We start from the raw sequence: 18,338 nt of genomic DNA on the forward strand, positions 1-18,338 counted from the left end.
CTGCGAGTTTGTGTAGTCAGTTTTATAGCATGAATTATTTATTGACATTACAAAGTGAAAGAACATAAGAGCATACAGTAGCTTCTGTTCCTCTTGATCAAAACAGAGTAAGGGACTGACAAAATATGAGCTGACTTAAGAAAAGGACCTTTCATTTTATATATATGAGTATTAAAGAGTCACAATTGGAGTTTTGTGAATTTAATCCATGTTAGATTTTCTTACAATTTCAAGTATTACAATGAGACTGGCAATATGAGGACATTGTGTTTATTATTTAATCATCTTCACTATTAGCAACATCAAATACAGGTCACCTAGCAGAACAGCAAAGCAAATTATTGAATCAATTAAAATTATTTGTATAATAACATCATGGTTAAATATACCAAAATGGCTTAAATAGTGTAGTAAACTCTTTTTTTCTGCTAATATGTACAATATAATAATTGGGCGGGTGCTTTTATTTTCCATGACCCTTATCCATTCACATTTTTTCTCTGGAGCATCAGTAAGGTGCCTTAAAAACAGCCGCTGGTGTTTCCTTGTGTGACAACATTGTACACAGCCTGCATAGTATCAGATGTTGATACCGGAGCACAGTACAAACACCAGTAAGTTATCACAGTATCAAGCTGATAATGATATTAGTATCTGTACTTTGTACGCCATATTCACAGATATTCATCATTTTACAGTTCGTGACGCAGGAGGTAGCGATGGTTTGCTTTTAAATCCACTTCTACAGGATAGTGGTCACTGACTTCCAAAGCCTAAATGCAAAAAAAGAAAGACATTTCAAACATTGGTTATGAATTATTAACTGTTTTGCAGTACTGTTTACCTCTTCCTCAGATAGATTATATTCTTGTTTGAAGTTGAACGGTTGAGCAGATTCTGGAACTATCCCTGAAATTAGTTCTTTTCCATGAATAATAATCCTAAAGGGGATTTTCAGAAAGATTGAACTGTTAGACTATCAAACATACATTGGCATGTCATTTTGTCAAACTGGTAACTGTAGTTTAGACTCAGAATGCTATAGAGTGCTGCAGGAATGAGTCCTAAAACCTGGAAATGTTGTAAGTTAGCATTTTTTAACTTTAGTTTTTCTATGAAATAAAAAAGGTGTCGAATCAGTCTGCCTAACATCTAATTGTAACCTCCATAAAAGAAATAACTCATTCAGGTTTAAAATATCATGAGGGTGAATAAAATAAGGAAAAATATAATTTTGGGGGGATAAACAATCTCGGTAACACTTTACAATAAGGTTCCTTTATTAAACATTAGTAAATGTATTAACTAACATGAACTAACAATGAGCAATACATTTACTACTGTTTTTGTTAATCTTTGTTAATGTTAGTTAATGAAAATAAAGCTGTTCATTGTTTGTTCATGTTAGTTCACAGTGCATTACCTAATGTTAACAAGATTTTAATAAAGTATTAGTAAATGTTGAAATTAACATTAACAAAGATGAACAAATGCTGTATAAGTGCAGTTCATTATTAGTTAATGTTAACTAATGTAGTTAACTAATGAACCTTATTGTAAAGTGTTACCACAATCTCTTTAAATCATTGTAACCAATGATTGTAACCGGTCATTGGTTACCGGTCACCGGTCAACCAGTCATTGTAACCCCACTGACTTGAACAACCGGTCTGGTTGTCTGAACTACCAGACCGGTTGTTCAAGACAGTGGGGTTTTTGAATGGGTTTTTGGTCAAATGCCTGAAATAAGGTCTGTGGTTAACACAAGCTTGTGATATTTTCACGTTTTATTCTATGACATGAAACACATCAGTAATACCCCACTCGTGTCTTGAAAAAGGTGGTTGCTAACAAGTGGCTAAATGAGATTATAGAAGTTGTCGGGGACAACTATTATCACGGCAAACAGAAACTCATCTACTCACTAACCACTCAAGTTTGTAGATTTTAAATGAAGACTGAAAGAGTTGGCGGAAGCTTAGCGGTGGTGAAGCATGTGACTGTGGTGTAGTTCATTTATTGCCTATAGCTTTTTACTTCTGGCGATTTTGTATTTAGGATTCAAAATTCATAAAAGTTGTGGAGATCATCTTGATGATCAAAATGTAAGAATCATATACATTTGTTGGTTATTTTCTTCAATAATCCAATGGAAAAATCCTATTGGCTTTTGTCAAGGAAACCAGTGTGCATTGCACTTCCAGCTTCCACCTTATAGGGTGGTGATGGCGCAGTGGATAAGACACATGCCTTTGGTGTGAGAGACCCGGGTTCGAATCCACTGTGTGACACCAATGTGTCCCTGAGCAAGACACTTAACCCCTAGTTGCTCCAGAGGCGTGCGACCTCTGACATGTATAGCAATTGTAAGTCGCTTTGGATAAAAGCGTCAGCTAAATGAATAAATGTAAATGTAAATGTAAAACTTCCGGGTTGGCCTACAAAATGATGTCATCCCTGCAGCGCTCTATTGTCACAATATGGTTATTGTGTATAGGTTTGCTAAGAAAGTAAGACCTGTCATAAGCGCAGCGTGTTTTTTCACGCACTGTAGTGTCTTGTTCATCTCTGATCAACCAGTGGAACTTTGGGTCGCTCTTGAGACGCACGTTTTTCAGTCCTTTATTGGTAACATAGCTGCAGGCTGCATTTAAGTCCCCCAGGAACATCACATTCTAGATAAGGTAAAACGTTTTTACACAATCGAGGAATTAATATAAAGTATGTCATTCTGTCTATCGTTCTATCTAATATATATTTTATAAGTTTGGTGTACCTCAGTTTTCCATTTCTTATTGACTGTTTGGAAGACCTCATAAAGTGCCTCCATTTCTTTCATTGCATTCTTAGGACAGGTGTGCTGACCAATGAGGACGAAGTTCTTCACCACTGTAAGATGATACAGCCAATCAGATTCAATATTAATGTATCTGAGCTAATCATTGTGTTGTAATGTGCTATTTTATTTCCAGGTACTAGAAACATTAATGCGACGTACATGTTGTGGGAGAACGGATCCATATGATGAACGGCTCTCTGGAAAACACTCCTTCTGCGGTCTCATTGAATTCTGGATGCTGGTATTGCTCTTTCACCTGTAGCATGTCTTTTCTGTGAACACAGCATGTGCTGGATGAGTTCATCATCGCTCCTAGTGTTCGCAATATTCAGGTATGTTCACTACAGATCACTGACACTTCGCTTGTGTTAACATTTTTGCACGACACCCATTTTAAAAGTTTCATTACCTGTAAATGTACACATACTGCTCTTTGTACGTTTTCCTTCCCATTCTTTTACTCGCTAAATGAGTGTAAATGTGAGATGTGTCAAACCTGGGGGAAGCGAAATGAAAACATTATATTATACATTAATTAGTTGCATGCATCAGTGACACATGCAGTAAATATATACCTGTTCAGGTTCATCAACAGTGCAGCCACGGCTTGACCTCTAGAATCTCGAACCTCCTGAATCAAACTCAGGTCACAGCGAGAAATGATCTAGAAATTACATAATAATAATAATTTTCAAGAATTTAAGATGTTTTAAGATAGACAGACACATTTAATCTTTATTCATACTGTCAAAAATTTTTTGTACCTTTATCAAAATCTCCATAACTCTCTTATTACTGGCCTTTGCTTCCCCATAACTCTTGATGTTGAAGGCACAGATCTTCAGTGATATCACAGAAGTCAAAAAACATAATCCAACAAAACATACCAGAAGAGGCGACCTCATTTATCAGAGCTTCTAGAAATACATAAAGTTACATTAGTCAAACAGAACACTTCCAATTTTTGACAAACTGGATACTGTAGTAGAAAATAGCATATAAGTTCTAAGATTTTGTTGCACAGCCCGTGTTATTAGCCAGCTTATGTTAAAACACCTCAGGCCTACAGCAGCGTCATACTGTGGCATTGCACTTCCAGTTTTGTCACATTAAGCTGCAATTCAACCATAAAATAGTTCCTCTGTAAATTTAAATCTATGAACCAAATGCATTTCCATGAAAATATAACATGACTCACCCTGTATGACAGCTGTCAAGCTATTAAGAGCGTTAAAGTTGTTGGAATGAATGTTTTAATGTGCTCTGGTTATCTTTACACAGGAAACCATGGTGAAAAGCAGTGTTGGGCAAGGGGAGGGGCAGTGTGTGAATGTGTTCAAATGAGCTGTGTCAGAGCTTCATTAATGTGTAGGTCAGTCTGGAACACTGAAGAGCGTGACCTGTCATGACAATGTGTTTTTAAGCCATTCAACAGGACAATATTGTCCTTTTAATTCTCAGTGAGTGCTAACTAAAAGAAATGTACACCCCTATCTGGAAATAATCTTTCAGTAAAATAGAGCTACAGCTCAGAATACAAATAGTATGTTGTTTAATAATGTCAAAAAAAATGCAAATCTCAGTTGTAAATAGTTCATTTATTCAAGGCTTGAACTATTGACTTTAACATTTGAAAGTCCAGTTTTTACATTTCAATTATCAGAGTGAAAAAATGGTACAATCTATATATGGGATACAGATATAGGTATTAACTCATTGTAACACTTTTTTTTGTAACAACTTTTTTTTGTAATTTACAGTTTGGTCCGTTTTAGATACTAATACAAAGAACCATAAAAAGTAGGGGTGTAACGATACCCTCATGTCACGATTCGATACATGTCACGATTCGATACATATCACGATACTGAACTCACGATACAATATTATTGCAATACTCCAAGACATTTGGGAAAGGGTTAACAAAAAATGTACTGTTGATTTAAATGCTACATTTGATATTACATTGTGGGAGTAATTGAATAGGCTTAGACTTGGTGCTGATAACCCAATGCACAGGACAATGGTGACACCAGAATAAAAATATTCATGATTCTGAAGCTGAAAATACAGAATTATTTTAGACAAATATGCTTGCACTCTTTCTATACACAATACATATTGTCACTATCCACGATACATATTGTTGCATTTTTGTATTGCGATATATTGTGACGCGATATATTGTTACACCCCTAATAAAAAGTTAACAAAATAATAGAGACATTATATGTCCAACTTTTAAAAAATCTATTAAAAATGTGAAATAAAAAAATAAATATAAACAACAAATCTCTAAGACTCTTGGCTTTACTCTTGCTTGTCACACAGGTCTAAAGCAGGCTCCATGCTGATCTGATGCCGCCTGTATGAGGTAGTCCTCCATTCGCTCTTCCAGGTCAGAGTAAATCTGCCGGAGCTGCTCTCTAGCAGGTGGATGATAAAACCACAGGCCTGCCACCACCACCACCATCATGAGCAGTAAGAACAGACATATACAGAGCCAGGTCCTACAACAGCCACTCTGTTCGGGGGGATAGAGGAGGACAATTATTTATGTGCAAGAGAAACCAAATGAAACGGGGATAAAGTGTAGAGAATGTTGTGCATGATGTAATGTAGTCTCAATTTTGAATGACTTGTGCATCCAAGTGCATAGAAATTCAAAAGTTATAAGAAAACTAGTCTAACAAGAGACTTATAGTCACGCATTGGTGAGACAGTATGATGTTCGAGTCTCACCCTGCTGCCTTTCTGGCGCGTCCTCAGTATGTTCAGCTCTTCTCGGCACTGGGTCAGTCGGGACTGATAGCCGTAACACTCCTGCTCCAGGGCCTCAAGATCCGTCTGCAGCTCGGTGTACTGCCGGGTAACCAAGACAACACTATGTTAAACTATGTCTTATGGTAATTTATAGAGAGAAAAAAATCTAAAAGAAAGGAAATTATTTTTACAACAGCATAAATGTTTTGTTGGTTTACCTTATTTTATTGTTCCCCTAAAATAGTCTTAAATGGTGACAACTGAAGTAGGAACACCTTTGCTACTCTACAGCTAATAAAAGTTTTTTTTAGATATTAAATATTTGAAAGATCTTTGTCTTACGTAGTAATTCAATTGTAGTTTATTATCATAAAGGAAAATATTAAATACAACAAAAAAATATAAAGGATAATAAAGGTATTTTCTTTAATGTCATTTACATTTAAAATACCTGCATACATTTCTAAAACAGAAGTTTGAAAGCTAGGTTCCAAATTCTTTTTTTGATAAAGGTTTTTTTTTTTTTTTTTTTTTTTTTTTTACAGAGAAGATTTTGTATATTTTATTTTACCACTACGTAAACAGGAAAATACTTTCAATAGCCAGAAAAAGAATTCACCTTATTCTTAGGAATAAAATATTATATAAACCAGGCAAATGATATATGAACAAAAATAAGAATATACTGTAGAAAACCAAAAGTATTGAAGTGGAGATTGATGGCTAAAAATCATGATTGTGAGGCAACAGCAATTAAAGATATGTATTGTAATTGATGCAAATAGATAAAGTGTAATAAACATTCAAATGTGTATTTTACATTACAAATGTTTTATTTCTGCTACTGTATGTAATGGGTGCAAAAAAACAACAATGGCTTTGCCTGTAATATCTTGCCTTAATTCAATTTCAATGCTCTCTCTGGCAGATCTTTACCTCATTTTCTTTCATTCTGAGTCTCTGTTCTGTGTCTCTCAGTTGTCTTGCTATGCTGTTATCTGTCCGTAGGAGTTGGTCCAACACTGAAACATTTTCATGTCTTTGTGTGTTACTGTTCCACAACTCGTGGTTGTGTCCTGTGAGTGTGTGAAAGAAAGAGACAGATAAAGAGAGATGCATGAAATGTGATTTGAAAGAAATAATTCCTTTAGAAACGCTTTAATTCTTTAAGCGTTTCTAAATATTTCCATGAATGCTTTATCTAAATATGTGAAGTGAAAGTCAGTTTGCCAGCACCTTTGAGTTCCTGTAGATATTCTCTCAGGTTGAGGTTCTCCTCCTCCAGCTCTGAGATGCAGGAATGAAGCTCTGCTCTCTCTAACTGAAGAGATTCACTCTGTTTCCTCAGCATCTCCTCCTGTCCCACAGAACGCTGCGCAAACATTTATACAACAATAAATGAAACATGCCACAACGTGAGAAGGAACATTCAGTCAGTTCTAATTAAAAACGCTGGATTACTGAAAGTCGATTTTCACCAAAAAAAAGTAACTTCTATAAATGCTTCTATGATTGGATCATTATTGCAGTGGTTATTATGTTTCTAGCATATTATGTTCTTGGCAAAAGTTCTTCTAACCCTAATTGATAGAGTGTATAGCTTTTAATTTCTTAAACAACCATGTAGCAAGACACATCATGGACATCAGGCTCAAATTGCGAAAGAATGAATGGCAACTCAAAGAATGGTTAGGAGGGAGCATGAAGAATGGCAAGAATTTACAGAGTGCTTGACTCTTGCATTGTCAATACTTGATCTTGACCAAAAATGTATGCACCTCTTGATGGAAATAAATGTTGTGATGTTATTGATTTTTGGTCAAGATCTTGTATTGCCAATGCAAGAGTCCAGCACTCTGTAAAGTCTCTGTAAAGTCTACTTTCAGTCTCCCCAGTTAATTTAATGTCTGGACTCAGAGGTGCCAGTTCATGTGTGAAAATAATTCTTCATGCTCCCTCCTAACCATTCTTTCACAATTTGAGCCTGATGAATCTTGACATTGTCATCCTGGAATATGTCCATGATTTGTCTTCCTACATGGTTGTTTAAGAAATGAAAAGCTACACACTCCATCAATTAGAGTTAGAAGAACTGTTGCCAAATATATAACATGCTAGAAACATAATAATCACTGCAATAATGATCCAATCATAGACTCTTAAGCATTTGCCTATTAAAATCCAAACAGCAACTTTTTTTGGCCGGGCAGTGTAGTTTTTTTATTTTTCTTTAGACGTTTCTAAACATCTTCTTTTATTTCTGATTAGCTGTAGGCTACTGAAAGCAGATTTCTGGGTTCTGGGGTTCTGTGGTTTGTCAGCTTTTGCAGAAATCTGTGATGTGTCACTCAAGTCCTTTGATTCTCTCATCATGGTTTTGCTTTGTTATACCTCCAAGTGACCCTGCAACTGTAGCATCTGATCAGTGCACTCATCCTGCCTCTTCTTCAGCTGACTCGAACCCTCTTTCAGCTCCTCACACAGCCTCTGCCACCACTCTGACTCTGTGTGTGCCGTCTGCAGCGCCCCCTAGAGGAAGGGAAGATTGGATTCTTACAACCCAGCTAGGAGTTCTGAAAGCAAGAGCTCTGTCCTTTGCTGATTAGCAATACATGGTGGTAAAGTTTGTTATAACAAAATATATCAATATTGAGACTTTTTTGACCTGGGCAGGTACTTACCTGGAGGTACTCCATCTTGCTCTGAGCTTCCGCCTTCTCATTCTCCGCCCTCTGAATAGCCTTCAGAGCCTTTTGTTCATACTCCTCCCTCTGTTTTTCCATCTTTAGCACCATTTTTTTCACTCCATCCCGAGGAACCTTCTGAAAGGGAAAATTGCTGCATTTATCTTTTTTTTTTTCTTTTTTTTTTAAGTGTCTCAAACTCTCTGACCTGTACTTATCCAGAGCCGCATGTTAAACCAATATACAATTGTACAACTTTTGAAAAGCAGAAAAATATTCAAAAAAACACTCTTGCAATCTAAGTGTAAAAGATCATTTGTTTTGAATTGAATGCTTTGTAAGTTCTCAGAGCTGGAGTTGGATCTTTTGCGGTCTTACTTTGATGCAAACCTGCAGCTGAGCCTCCAGAGCTTTGATCTTACTCTTCAACAAGTCCTCATCACAGCGTGTCTGTGGGAGGAAAAGGAAATGTGCGAGTGTGTCAGTGAGATAGAGAGAACCACTGAACCAAGAGTTTTCAGTTTCTGTGCATACTGCATCCTGTGTGACAACTACCATCCTTAGCATTGCTATATTGGTTCTTGAGAGAATTACAGACATTGTTATGAGCTCAAAATGGAAAAAATGTATAAGTTTGAACAGGTTGAGTTTGAAGCATCACAAAAGCGCAAACAAACCCCTCTCTGACGCCTACACTGCTTTCCATTTTGTGTGTGAGCAAGAAAACATCTTTCTATTTTTCTGAACAAGCCATAACGAGCCGGATGATGTTGACCACAAGACCATCCCCCAACTCTCTCTACATTACTGCTGTCTTCTGTTCAAACTAGGAAACTCGCCATTATTGCTGAAGCCAGTATTATGCAGAGTGCAATTGTATGACTGAGTAATTATGAGTAATTGAAAGGTAACCATGAATTTCAGTATATATTTGCATTCGTTTTGTCTTCCTTTTGATCCCTTTTTAACCGCAGCACTCGAGCTGCATGAACTCAACAAAGAACATCTTGTGCTTCAATGGAAGCAAGGACATCTGACCGTCTGTACAAATGAGTTCACACGGTCAGTGTGTTTGATTAGATTTTAGAATGCCATCAGGTGCATGCATGTGTGTGTTGTGTGAATAATCCTTCAGCAAGAAGTAGTTTACTAATGTACCTTCCACAGGAGCTCTGTAGAGCACAGCAATGTAGAGGCGCTCTTCTGGAGGCTGGAGAGCTTCTTTTTAAGAGCCTCTTCTCTATGTAAGGCCTCCTGCATAGAGATGTCACATTTCAGTATATCAATAACATATTTCAAATGAAGTCAGGAAAAGCTGGTGTTTTTGAATATCAATCTTATAGGTTATGACTGCATACTTGCCATACCTCTAAATAAACAGACAACTGGTGGACATCCTGAAAAAAGAAGAGAGGAAAACATGAATTATTATATTAATAAATAAAACAGCATTTACAAATGTATATGAGAATTTTCTTTTTTAAACAATCACCAAATTCCTTACCGCTTCTTTGACGGTAACACATCCAGACCTCAATAAAGAGAGCTTCATTAATATTTATTAAACAGGTGCATTATAATTGAATTTATGCTTTTGAAATATTAAACCGCAAGAGCAAACAGTCTTGTAAAGGTAATGTAAAAGCAACTCACTCTGTCTGCATGCTGGCAGTCTGTAATGTCTTCTGGGTGTTTGAGAGCTGAGTGATGTCTTTAAGGAGAACTGTATGATCATATACTGTATGATTATAACACAAAATAATATTATTAAGATAACATGTTCTGCCACAACTTTTTGAAAATTGAATTATTTTCCATTTTTACAACATCATGCAGTGCATAACCCTAGTATGCCTTGTTAAGTATGATGCTTTCTGCTTAAATTAAAGCGATGTTAGACGTGGCCTGGTTATGGTTATTCATCAGAAGATCCACTAACCTCGCTCCTTTTTCACTATCCTCTGAAGCTGAACAGAATTGACACCCCATCCATCTGATTTCAGCCCGGGATCATTTTCATCATTCATTGTAGTGGAGGCTGTCTTTAGGATTTGGACATTTAATTTCAATGTTAAAATAGATGATGTAATTAAAGACTATACAACATTTCCTTGAATTTACAGCTCAAATGTCTTAAAGAAATATAAACCACAAAACATGTAAACAATCAGTCACAGGCCAAAGACCATGGCTAATAGTAAACTCTGTACCTGATTTGCAAAGTTTATGCCATCTCTCTGGAGCTTTACATTTGGACTTGTTATCAAGGGCCGTCTGATTGACGTAAAGGTTTGCGTCATAAACTCTGGTTCGTGCAGGGTTTCCCTCGAGTACCTGTGCCTTGGCACTGCAGATAACAGCGTGTATGAGCCATGGTCTACTGGTCTTCTTTTGAAGAACTCAAACTGTCTTTTGCGATGCAGTTCGTTTTTAATCCACCTTGTGTCCAGATCTCTTGTGGGACTGCGACATGATGTTGTGTTATTGCGATGGCTGATTTCTCTGTGCTTCACGGCACGCTGCTCCACTTTATACTCGTAATTTGGGGCCGGAGACCTTTTGTTGTCATGAGCTCCTTCCATTCTGTCTGGCTGAATGAGTTGGAAAATTTGTGCTATATGTTAAGGCACTGGAATGTCACCTCACAGTGTAAATGGATGTTTCCTGAAGTGGCAATTTCCTGTAATTGAAAAACAACATCTATATTCATATATCATCAAACCTTTAGCGGTGCTATATCATTATTGCTCAAAAATAGACCATCCTATATCAGCTGAATGACACAAAATGAGGATAGTCAACAACAACTGGTGTAATAAAATAAGTTAAAAACTGAAAAGCTACAATTTTGCTGTTGTTTTTGAGGTCACACTTAGTGTTTTTATTCTCTTCACAGCTACAATAAAATATTATTTTATACAGTGGCTACATACAGTATCAAATATTAAATACTACATTAAACATACTGTAAGATGAAGTGTGTCCAGTCACTCACTTCTGTTGTCATATTGTTTCAAAACAGGCGTGAACTGAGCTACATGCAGCTGAAAGAAAAAGGTTGTACCATCAATGATGTTTTTAAAATGCAAACGGTGTTTATTAATATGCAGATATCTGCTTAGTAATCTCTGGAAAATGTCTCTAAAACACAATAACAGTATGCAATGCTCCCATGTAGTGATCTGCAACAATTTTAGGCACTACATTGACTGAAAATCCACATTCCCTTCCAATAAGCGTTTCAATTAGTAAAAATGAACTTTTTTCTTTAAAAAAAGCACAATTTAAATGTATTAGGCTCCAACTTGTTGAAACTGAATAGCAAGCATGCATTCAAACAGTTACACCAACATCATTTCATAAATGCAGATAAACTAGAACAAGTTTTCGCATAATTGTCTCTACAACTTTTAATGAAAGTACCTGTTCTTAGATGAGTCCCTGGAGTGAATATAATTGTGAAAGCAGGGTCTGAACGATTTGAAGCTGACATAGCAGCTGAAAACTAGTTCATTCAACAAAGGGCGGTCTATTTCTTTTGCCTTGCTTGCTTAACAGGAAGTAAGATGAACCTCACAACTTGTATAAGTTCCTCTATCTCAGCAGCCATGCGTATTGAAACTAGTGCCACACATGTATGGGCCCTGAGATTAGGACTGGAGGCGAGGTTATGATATTGGCTGTTTAAATGTGGCAATAGTGGATGGAGAGGGACTGGAGAAAAAGAGAAAGACAGCAAAGAATCAACGTTCAGTGTGATATCAAAGCAAGATTGTAAAATGCATGTTGATCTTTGTCTGAAAACAAATTAATTTGTAAAGTAATCATTCAATCGAAGTTGAAGTGGGTGTAGAAACAGAAAACAAAAGTTCAAGATAGCCTAACCTAACTGATTATTAAACACATTTAGGCTACCACTGTTCAATATGTAGCCCTACTAACGTTACTGGGCAAATTCCCATCGCATGAGCAGTGTTTCTCTATATGAAAAAGTATTGAAATGCTTGTTGACATTACTGTCATCATTGATATGTCCAGATGTTCATGTTATTTTTAGCACTAGCAGCAACTTGAAAGTGTCAACGTTTCCTTTATTGTTTGTATGATGAACTGGCGCCACCTGCTGTCTCCCTGTCAGAGTGTCGATTTCCAGGTTTGCGGAAGATCTCGCGATATCATCAGCGAGAGTTTCTCATCCTTGGTCTAGAAGGGCACAGAGAGCCCGGTACAGAAGACATTTCGGCCAGGGATCCTGTCATTAACCCAGTAAAGCATGTTGTCGAGACTGGTGCTTGTTTCAGGTGGGTGATTTACACAATGAAAGCTACTCTAACCTTTCGCATTGATTGTGTGGATTAAATAGACGGTTTTATAAGTGAATGTGAAGTTGAAGGGTAAAATTAGGCCGCACGGTGTGAATGGCCGCACTTGCATCTGCAGTGAAACGTGTTTTTGTGCTGTAATTAATGTACATTATAATTCTAATGACTTATTGAATGAATTGAAGTCCAGCTTTTATGCTCAGACAGTCATTTCTGTATGAGAATGATCGCAGAGTTGATGTGCTTTCAGTATGTCCTTGTATTGAGTGGTGTAGCAGTTAGCTGAGAGCTAATGCCACATTCAAACTTTACCACATAGCATATTAGAAGCTTAAGATTTTACAGCTTAAATGTAATACCACTTAGTTATTGTTCATTCAGAAGTGCAAATTAACAAATTATATCTGATTTTGCCTAACCTGGGGAGATTGACAGCTTGGTAACAAGTAACGTTACTTCTGTCATGTAGGCTATGCAAGGACGTGCATTTTATTAGATCTGCACAATAAACCAAAATCATCATCAATCAAAAACACTGTGTTACCATATGTTAATAATTATATTGAACTAATGACAGGTAGAACTAATGGCCAAGTGTGACAGCTGGAAAATATGCACTCATTCATTTTGGGTTAAATGATTAATTTAATCTTTTGATGAAAATTGCATTTAAAACATAATAGCAGTACTCTGACAACTCTCATTCACATTAATGAAAGTGACAGTCACTGATTTTCAGTCCTTTTCTAATTTTTTTGTTGTCTATTTCTTGTAGGTCATACCCTGAAAAACAACGGGTCCTTTGGCGCTTGGTATGTAAGATCTTGTAGTCAGTGCTCTGTATGCCAGTCTGTGGTTGAAGAGTACTGGAAAACAAATGACAATCAAGGACACACATAGAACTCTAACCTTGTGCTTTATTTTTTAATTTTTTTTCTTCCACCAGCCTTGTACAGGCCTCCCGTTCCTTTCATCAGTCCTCCCAGAGTCTTGCACCAGTACCTCCTCTGCCCGAGAAAGGAGGAAAGGTCCGACATGGCATCTTCCCAGAGGAGCTCTTCACACTGCTATACCCCAAGACTGGTGTGACAGGTGGGGTTGCCTGCTTTATTGCCTCCTTTCATATGACCATCATGCCACAGTGTCTCCCAGTTATCCAAGTTCATGGATAACTGTTCTTTAAAAGAACAGTTCACTCTAAAGTAGAAATTATTGTAGAATCTGTATGCAGAAGTGTTCTGTACAGCAACAGTTCGTAGTAAATAGATGTATTGTTCCCTTGAAAGAACAAATGTGACTTAAGCCATATCACAATTTCATTTATTGCATGCATTTGTGCATGCAGCATACCATAGGATAGCTTTATGCGATGAGTAGACCGACAATAAAGTTGTGATTCACAACTTATACCCTCTTTATCCAAGAGAGCTGTGTAGAGATTCTTTTCTGTGAACCCCAGTACCTTTATACGCTAGTCTGTTTGTAACAGTGGTGTTTTCTTCTGACTGCAGGGCCTTATATGCTGGGCACAGGACTGCTCCTGTACATGCTCTCTAAGGAAATCTACGTAATCAATCACGAGACCTTTGCTGCCGCGTCCATCGGTGCTGTCGTCATTTATGGCATCAAGAAGTTCGGGCCCAGTGTAGCCGAATTTGCCGACAAACTCAATGAGGTTTGTAATGTTTTGTATTCAACAGATATGTCGCCTGTGAAATTGTGCAGCTTAACACTGAAGACTGAATAGCCGCTTTTCCACCGTCGGGCCGAGCGGTTCTAAGAACAGCTCCAGTTATATTTCCACTTGAGTTTGGTCTGGCACGGCACGATAGGTAGAGTGGTAGAACTGGTAGAATGCATGTCGTGACGTCGCCACTCAGGATTGGTCACTTGTTTGTTATTAAAATAAATATCTGATTATCCTCCATAAAACTGTCGCTATTTGAATCTCATTCTGTCTTTTAACTCTTGCTTTACCAAGGTGATGACTGACGCATTTATATTGCATTCCAAAGAGCTCTGTTATCAGCCCCACCGTGGAAAATGAAACCGTATCCGTACCGGCGGGGCCGGATCAGCACGGAATAGAACAGTTTGGTCCGACAGTGGAAAAGTGGCTGAAGATTGTCTGCTAATATATTTGATATTGTGCACAATGAAACCAAAGCCTGTAACTGAGGGAGTGGTTTGGTCATACAGATGACTGATGACTAATATCTGATTCTCCTTGTCTTCTCTGCAGGATAAAGTGGCAAAGGCTCAGGAAGTCAAGGGTCAAGCCATGGCTGTCTTGGAACAGAGCATTGAGAATGAGAAGAAGGAGCAGTGGAGAGTTGAAGGAAGACATTTGCTCTTTGATGCCAAGAGGGTGAGGAGGACATAATGTGACAGAAGACAGATCATCTCTCCCCTGCTTTACTATCCATAAATATCATGAATCCACATGATTCTTTACATTTAAATTTAGAATTATAATTTATTTAGAATTAACGTTTGTGCTGCATTCACACCAAACGCGAATTGAGCGTCTCTGGAGCGAGTGATTTCCATGTTAAGTCAACGTAAAGCAACGCGTTAGCGCGCGTCTGGAGGTCCTGCGGCACGATAGACGTGTTTAGCACGGCGTGATTTCGCCTCATTTGTGCGTCCAGTTCGCGCGAAAGAGGCAAAGTGAGCGTCTGAAAAAAAATCACAGGACAGGTTTTGGAGGTTGGCTCCATTTATCATCAAAACAAAAATAAATGACAGATTATTTTACAGTAATAACCTGAACAAAGAAATGGCAAAGACCTATAGAATTATTCAGGACATCAAAGAAGGAATGACATTGTTCAGCTATGTTAACTATGAATGTGACACTGAACACTTGCAGTCAATACATTTCTGAATGAGATGAAGAAAAACTCCAAATATGGGATTGTTTACCATGTTATGTTAATAATAGGACTACTAAAAATGTATGATTTTATCATTTTACCTTATATACTAACGTGGAAAACCTGCCATTTGAAAAAGTTATTTGACTCAAGGTCTAAACTTAAATGTGCATGTTGTGGTGGACAAGCACTTGTCCCTCCCACAAGAAGTGAATTTCGCCTCGAACGCGCGTCTATTTCGCTTCAAACGCTCGCTTTATACTCCGCAAGTGGATTCAAAATGTTCAAGCGTCCCACTAGATGCGATAGAAGCGAATTTGACGCTCAATTCGCATTCGGTGTGAACGCAGCATTAGAATGGCACTTCGTCTCATTGTGTGACATTCCTCATTCCATCTTCCATCAGAACAATGTGGCTATGCTGCTGGAGACCAATTACAGGGAGCGTCTGCACATGGTGACCAATGAGGTGAAGAAGAGGCTGGACTACCAGGTGCAGCTTCAGAACCTGCACCGCCGCATGGAGCAGGAGCACATGGTGAACTGGGTGGAACAGAGCGTTGTCAAGAGCATCACCCCACAGCAGGTACAGGGAGGATGGTCACGCCACTGGCACTTTATGACACTTTATTGTCTTTGTTAAACAAAGGAGGCATTTGTTTAAGGATGAAGGTCAGAGTTGTTAAGTAATGGTGAGCTTATGCACTTTAATGTTAATGTGCATGGTAATTACAGACCGATTCTAGGGGAGTTCCTAATTATGAGACTCTTCGAGAAGTGAATGTAATATTTGGGAGAAATTTGGTCTTTTATTGTTGTTGTTCTCTTTTTCCTAATCATTTGAGCATTTCTAGTAAACTACAAATGTGTCCAGATATAAATGCTACATTAGTCTAGACCAGGGATGGGAAATTTTGGTCTTGGAGGGCCACTGTCCTGCAGAGTTTTTGCTCCAACTCTAATCAAACGCACCTGAAGAAGCTAAACGATATCTTCAGGATTACTAGAAAGCTACAGGCAGGTGAAGGTTTTTTTTAAATATATAGTTATTTTCAGGGTTGGAGTTAAATTCTGCAGGACAGTGGCCCTATAGGACCAAAAATGTTCCATCCCTGGTGCAGAATCTGTTCTGAAGTGATTTTTAGCTTGGCCTCTAGATGGAGACTTTGTACTCCACATTCTATCAGCAGTTATAATAACAGTGCTAAGATGCTATTTGGACAGATAGTCCAGTCATTTTATGGAAAAAGGTTGAACAAATTGCAACAGAAGCAAACTCAAATGATTTTGTATGTTCAATATGTTCTGAGTAAGGAAAAAAACCCCCGAAGAATCCCATTAGGGGAAAGTTTCAAAAAAGACCCAAATATAGCCTATTCATACGCCTATTCATTCTTTTTCTTACGTGAATAGGGTAAAATTTTTAACCTTTAGATATCACCATAAAAATTACTGAGTTGATTACTTGCATCAAGACAAACAAAAAATGTATTACAAGTTTTTTTAAATGGTTTGTTAACATGGACAAACGGTGCATAATCTAATTACGCATGTGCTAATTTGCATAAATACCACAACAGATCTAAACATTGGGTCTAGCCAGGTGAAAATGTATTGTTGACACACAACAGTAAAATACTTAATGTTAAGGGGGACGGGTCTTAGGGAAGAACAGGAGACAATGGTAAGGAGAATGCAGAAGACAAAAGGTAGGCAAAATAAAAAGTGAACCCCCAGAAACAGTCCCACAGACTCAACCCCAAACCCAATCTCTTAAAAATGAATAAAGGCTGGTTTCTAAAGTACTTCTTCCTGCCTCTATGTATTAATGCTCATGGGTAGCCTAAATGGGTTCCATTCAGACCTTAACATCAAGTATTTTACTGTTATGTGTCAACAAGATTCAACAAGACATTTTCACCTGGCTATACCCAATGTTTAGATCTGTTGTGGTATTTGCACATGGCAAATTAACAAATTAGCACATGCGTAATTAGATTATGCACCGTTTGTCCATGTTAACAAACCATTTAAAAATGGGATTCTTCTGTGCTTTTTTTCCTTACTCAGGACATATTGAGGATACAAAATCAGTTGAGTTTGCCTCTGTTGCAATTTGTTCAAGGTTGACCCCCATTTTGGCTTAAAATGACTGGACTAATGATGTGAAGAAAAAGGGGAAAAGAGCTCACAAACATCACTCTAGGTCTAAACATGTCAGTCATTGATGTGTTCTTGAAATTTAGGTTACACTTACACATTATTACAGTGTAATTACAATGTAATTGGGGATTGGTTTAGGTTAAGTTATGCATAACATACTGTTATTGCTATTGTAAGTACATGTAACTGTAGAATAGTTACCTTAATTTAGACTTTATTTATATCCACCTGAAATAACTACAAAATAATTATGTTACTGTTATTACTATCTCTGTCTCTATAAATAATCTCAATTTTTTCTTTTTGTCTTTCAGGAGAAGGAAAGCATCGCCAAGTGCATTTCAGATCTGAAAGTCCTGGCCAAGGCCACTCAGGCTAGGGCTACAGTATAGGTGTCCACACTGAAGCCTCCTGTTTTCATTCTAAACTAACCCTTTCCTCGTGAACATGCCAGTCTGGCAGTGTCGTCAAAAGTGTACATACCCGTATTAAATAAATAAAAGATTTGGTTATTCACTAAATAATTTTTCTGTCCTTTTTATTTGAAGAACTCCAGCTTTCTGTCTTGCAGTCCTGGCATTATTAGTTTGAATGTTTTGTGGAGCTGTGAGGTGACATTAGTAAGATGAGTTTGGCTTAACAGTTTCAGCGTCACAACATGATATCAGTGCATTACATAACATCAAATCAA

General features: G+C 37.5%; 3 protein-coding genes across 10 annotated transcripts; 1 reads left to right on the forward strand and 2 right to left on the reverse strand.

Moving 5' to 3' along the window:
* Positions 1–259: 259 nt before the first annotated feature.
* dnase1l1l (deoxyribonuclease I-like 1-like) lies at positions 260–4,145 on the reverse strand. 4 transcript variants are annotated; one of them, XM_084086375.1, is made up of 9 exons: positions 4,038–4,145; positions 3,604–3,756; positions 3,415–3,503; positions 3,249–3,335; positions 2,999–3,111; positions 2,777–2,889; positions 2,518–2,675; positions 845–941; positions 260–773 (listed from the first exon to the last, which is right to left on the reverse strand). In XM_084086375.1, exons 2-9 carry the CDS (start codon positions 3,742–3,744, stop codon positions 693–695), a joined length of 879 nt encoding a protein of 292 aa, XP_083942501.1. In that variant the 5' UTR covers positions 3,745–3,756; positions 4,038–4,145; the 3' UTR covers positions 260–692. The 4 variants fall into 4 exon arrangements, with proteins under 4 accessions (XP_083942501.1, XP_083942499.1, XP_083942500.1 ...); XM_084086376.1 differs by having other exon boundaries at positions 635–773; positions 2,550–2,675; XM_084086373.1 differs by having other exon boundaries at positions 260–941.
* A 273-nt stretch (positions 4,146–4,418) lies between these two features.
* traf3ip3 (TRAF3 interacting protein 3) lies at positions 4,419–11,846 on the reverse strand. Of its 5 annotated transcripts, none has more exons than XM_084086368.1 (15): positions 11,710–11,846; positions 11,253–11,330; positions 10,497–10,966; positions 10,226–10,328; positions 9,940–10,024; positions 9,791–9,818; positions 9,654–9,683; positions 9,445–9,540; positions 8,665–8,736; positions 8,284–8,424; positions 7,994–8,131; positions 6,839–6,974; positions 6,539–6,678; positions 5,582–5,701; positions 4,419–5,363 (listed from the first exon to the last, which is right to left on the reverse strand). In XM_084086368.1, exons 3-15 carry the CDS (start codon positions 10,866–10,868, stop codon positions 5,163–5,165), a joined length of 1,662 nt encoding a protein of 553 aa, XP_083942494.1. In that variant the 5' UTR covers positions 10,869–10,966; positions 11,253–11,330; positions 11,710–11,846; the 3' UTR covers positions 4,419–5,162. The 5 variants fall into 5 exon arrangements, with proteins under 5 accessions (XP_083942494.1, XP_083942495.1, XP_083942498.1 ...); XM_084086369.1 differs by having other exon boundaries at positions 11,282–11,330; positions 11,710–11,844; XM_084086372.1 differs by having other exon boundaries at positions 9,940–10,009; positions 11,282–11,330; positions 11,710–11,843.
* A 602-nt stretch (positions 11,847–12,448) lies between these two features.
* Positions 12,449–18,171, forward strand: atp5pb (ATP synthase peripheral stalk-membrane subunit b). The gene is made up of 7 exons (XM_084086424.1): positions 12,449–12,587; positions 13,384–13,420; positions 13,555–13,700; positions 14,120–14,283; positions 14,851–14,976; positions 15,891–16,070; positions 17,962–18,171. Exons 1-7 carry the CDS (start codon positions 12,560–12,562, stop codon positions 18,037–18,039), a joined length of 759 nt encoding a protein of 252 aa, XP_083942550.1. The 5' UTR covers positions 12,449–12,559; the 3' UTR covers positions 18,040–18,171.
* Positions 18,172–18,338: the final 167 nt, after the last annotated feature.

The sequence above is a fragment of the Abramis brama genome (genome assembly GCF_963993115.1).
Source record: "Abramis brama genome assembly, chromosome: 16".
In the NCBI taxonomy this organism is placed as follows: Eukaryota; Metazoa; Chordata; class Actinopteri; order Cypriniformes; family Leuciscidae; genus Abramis; species Abramis brama.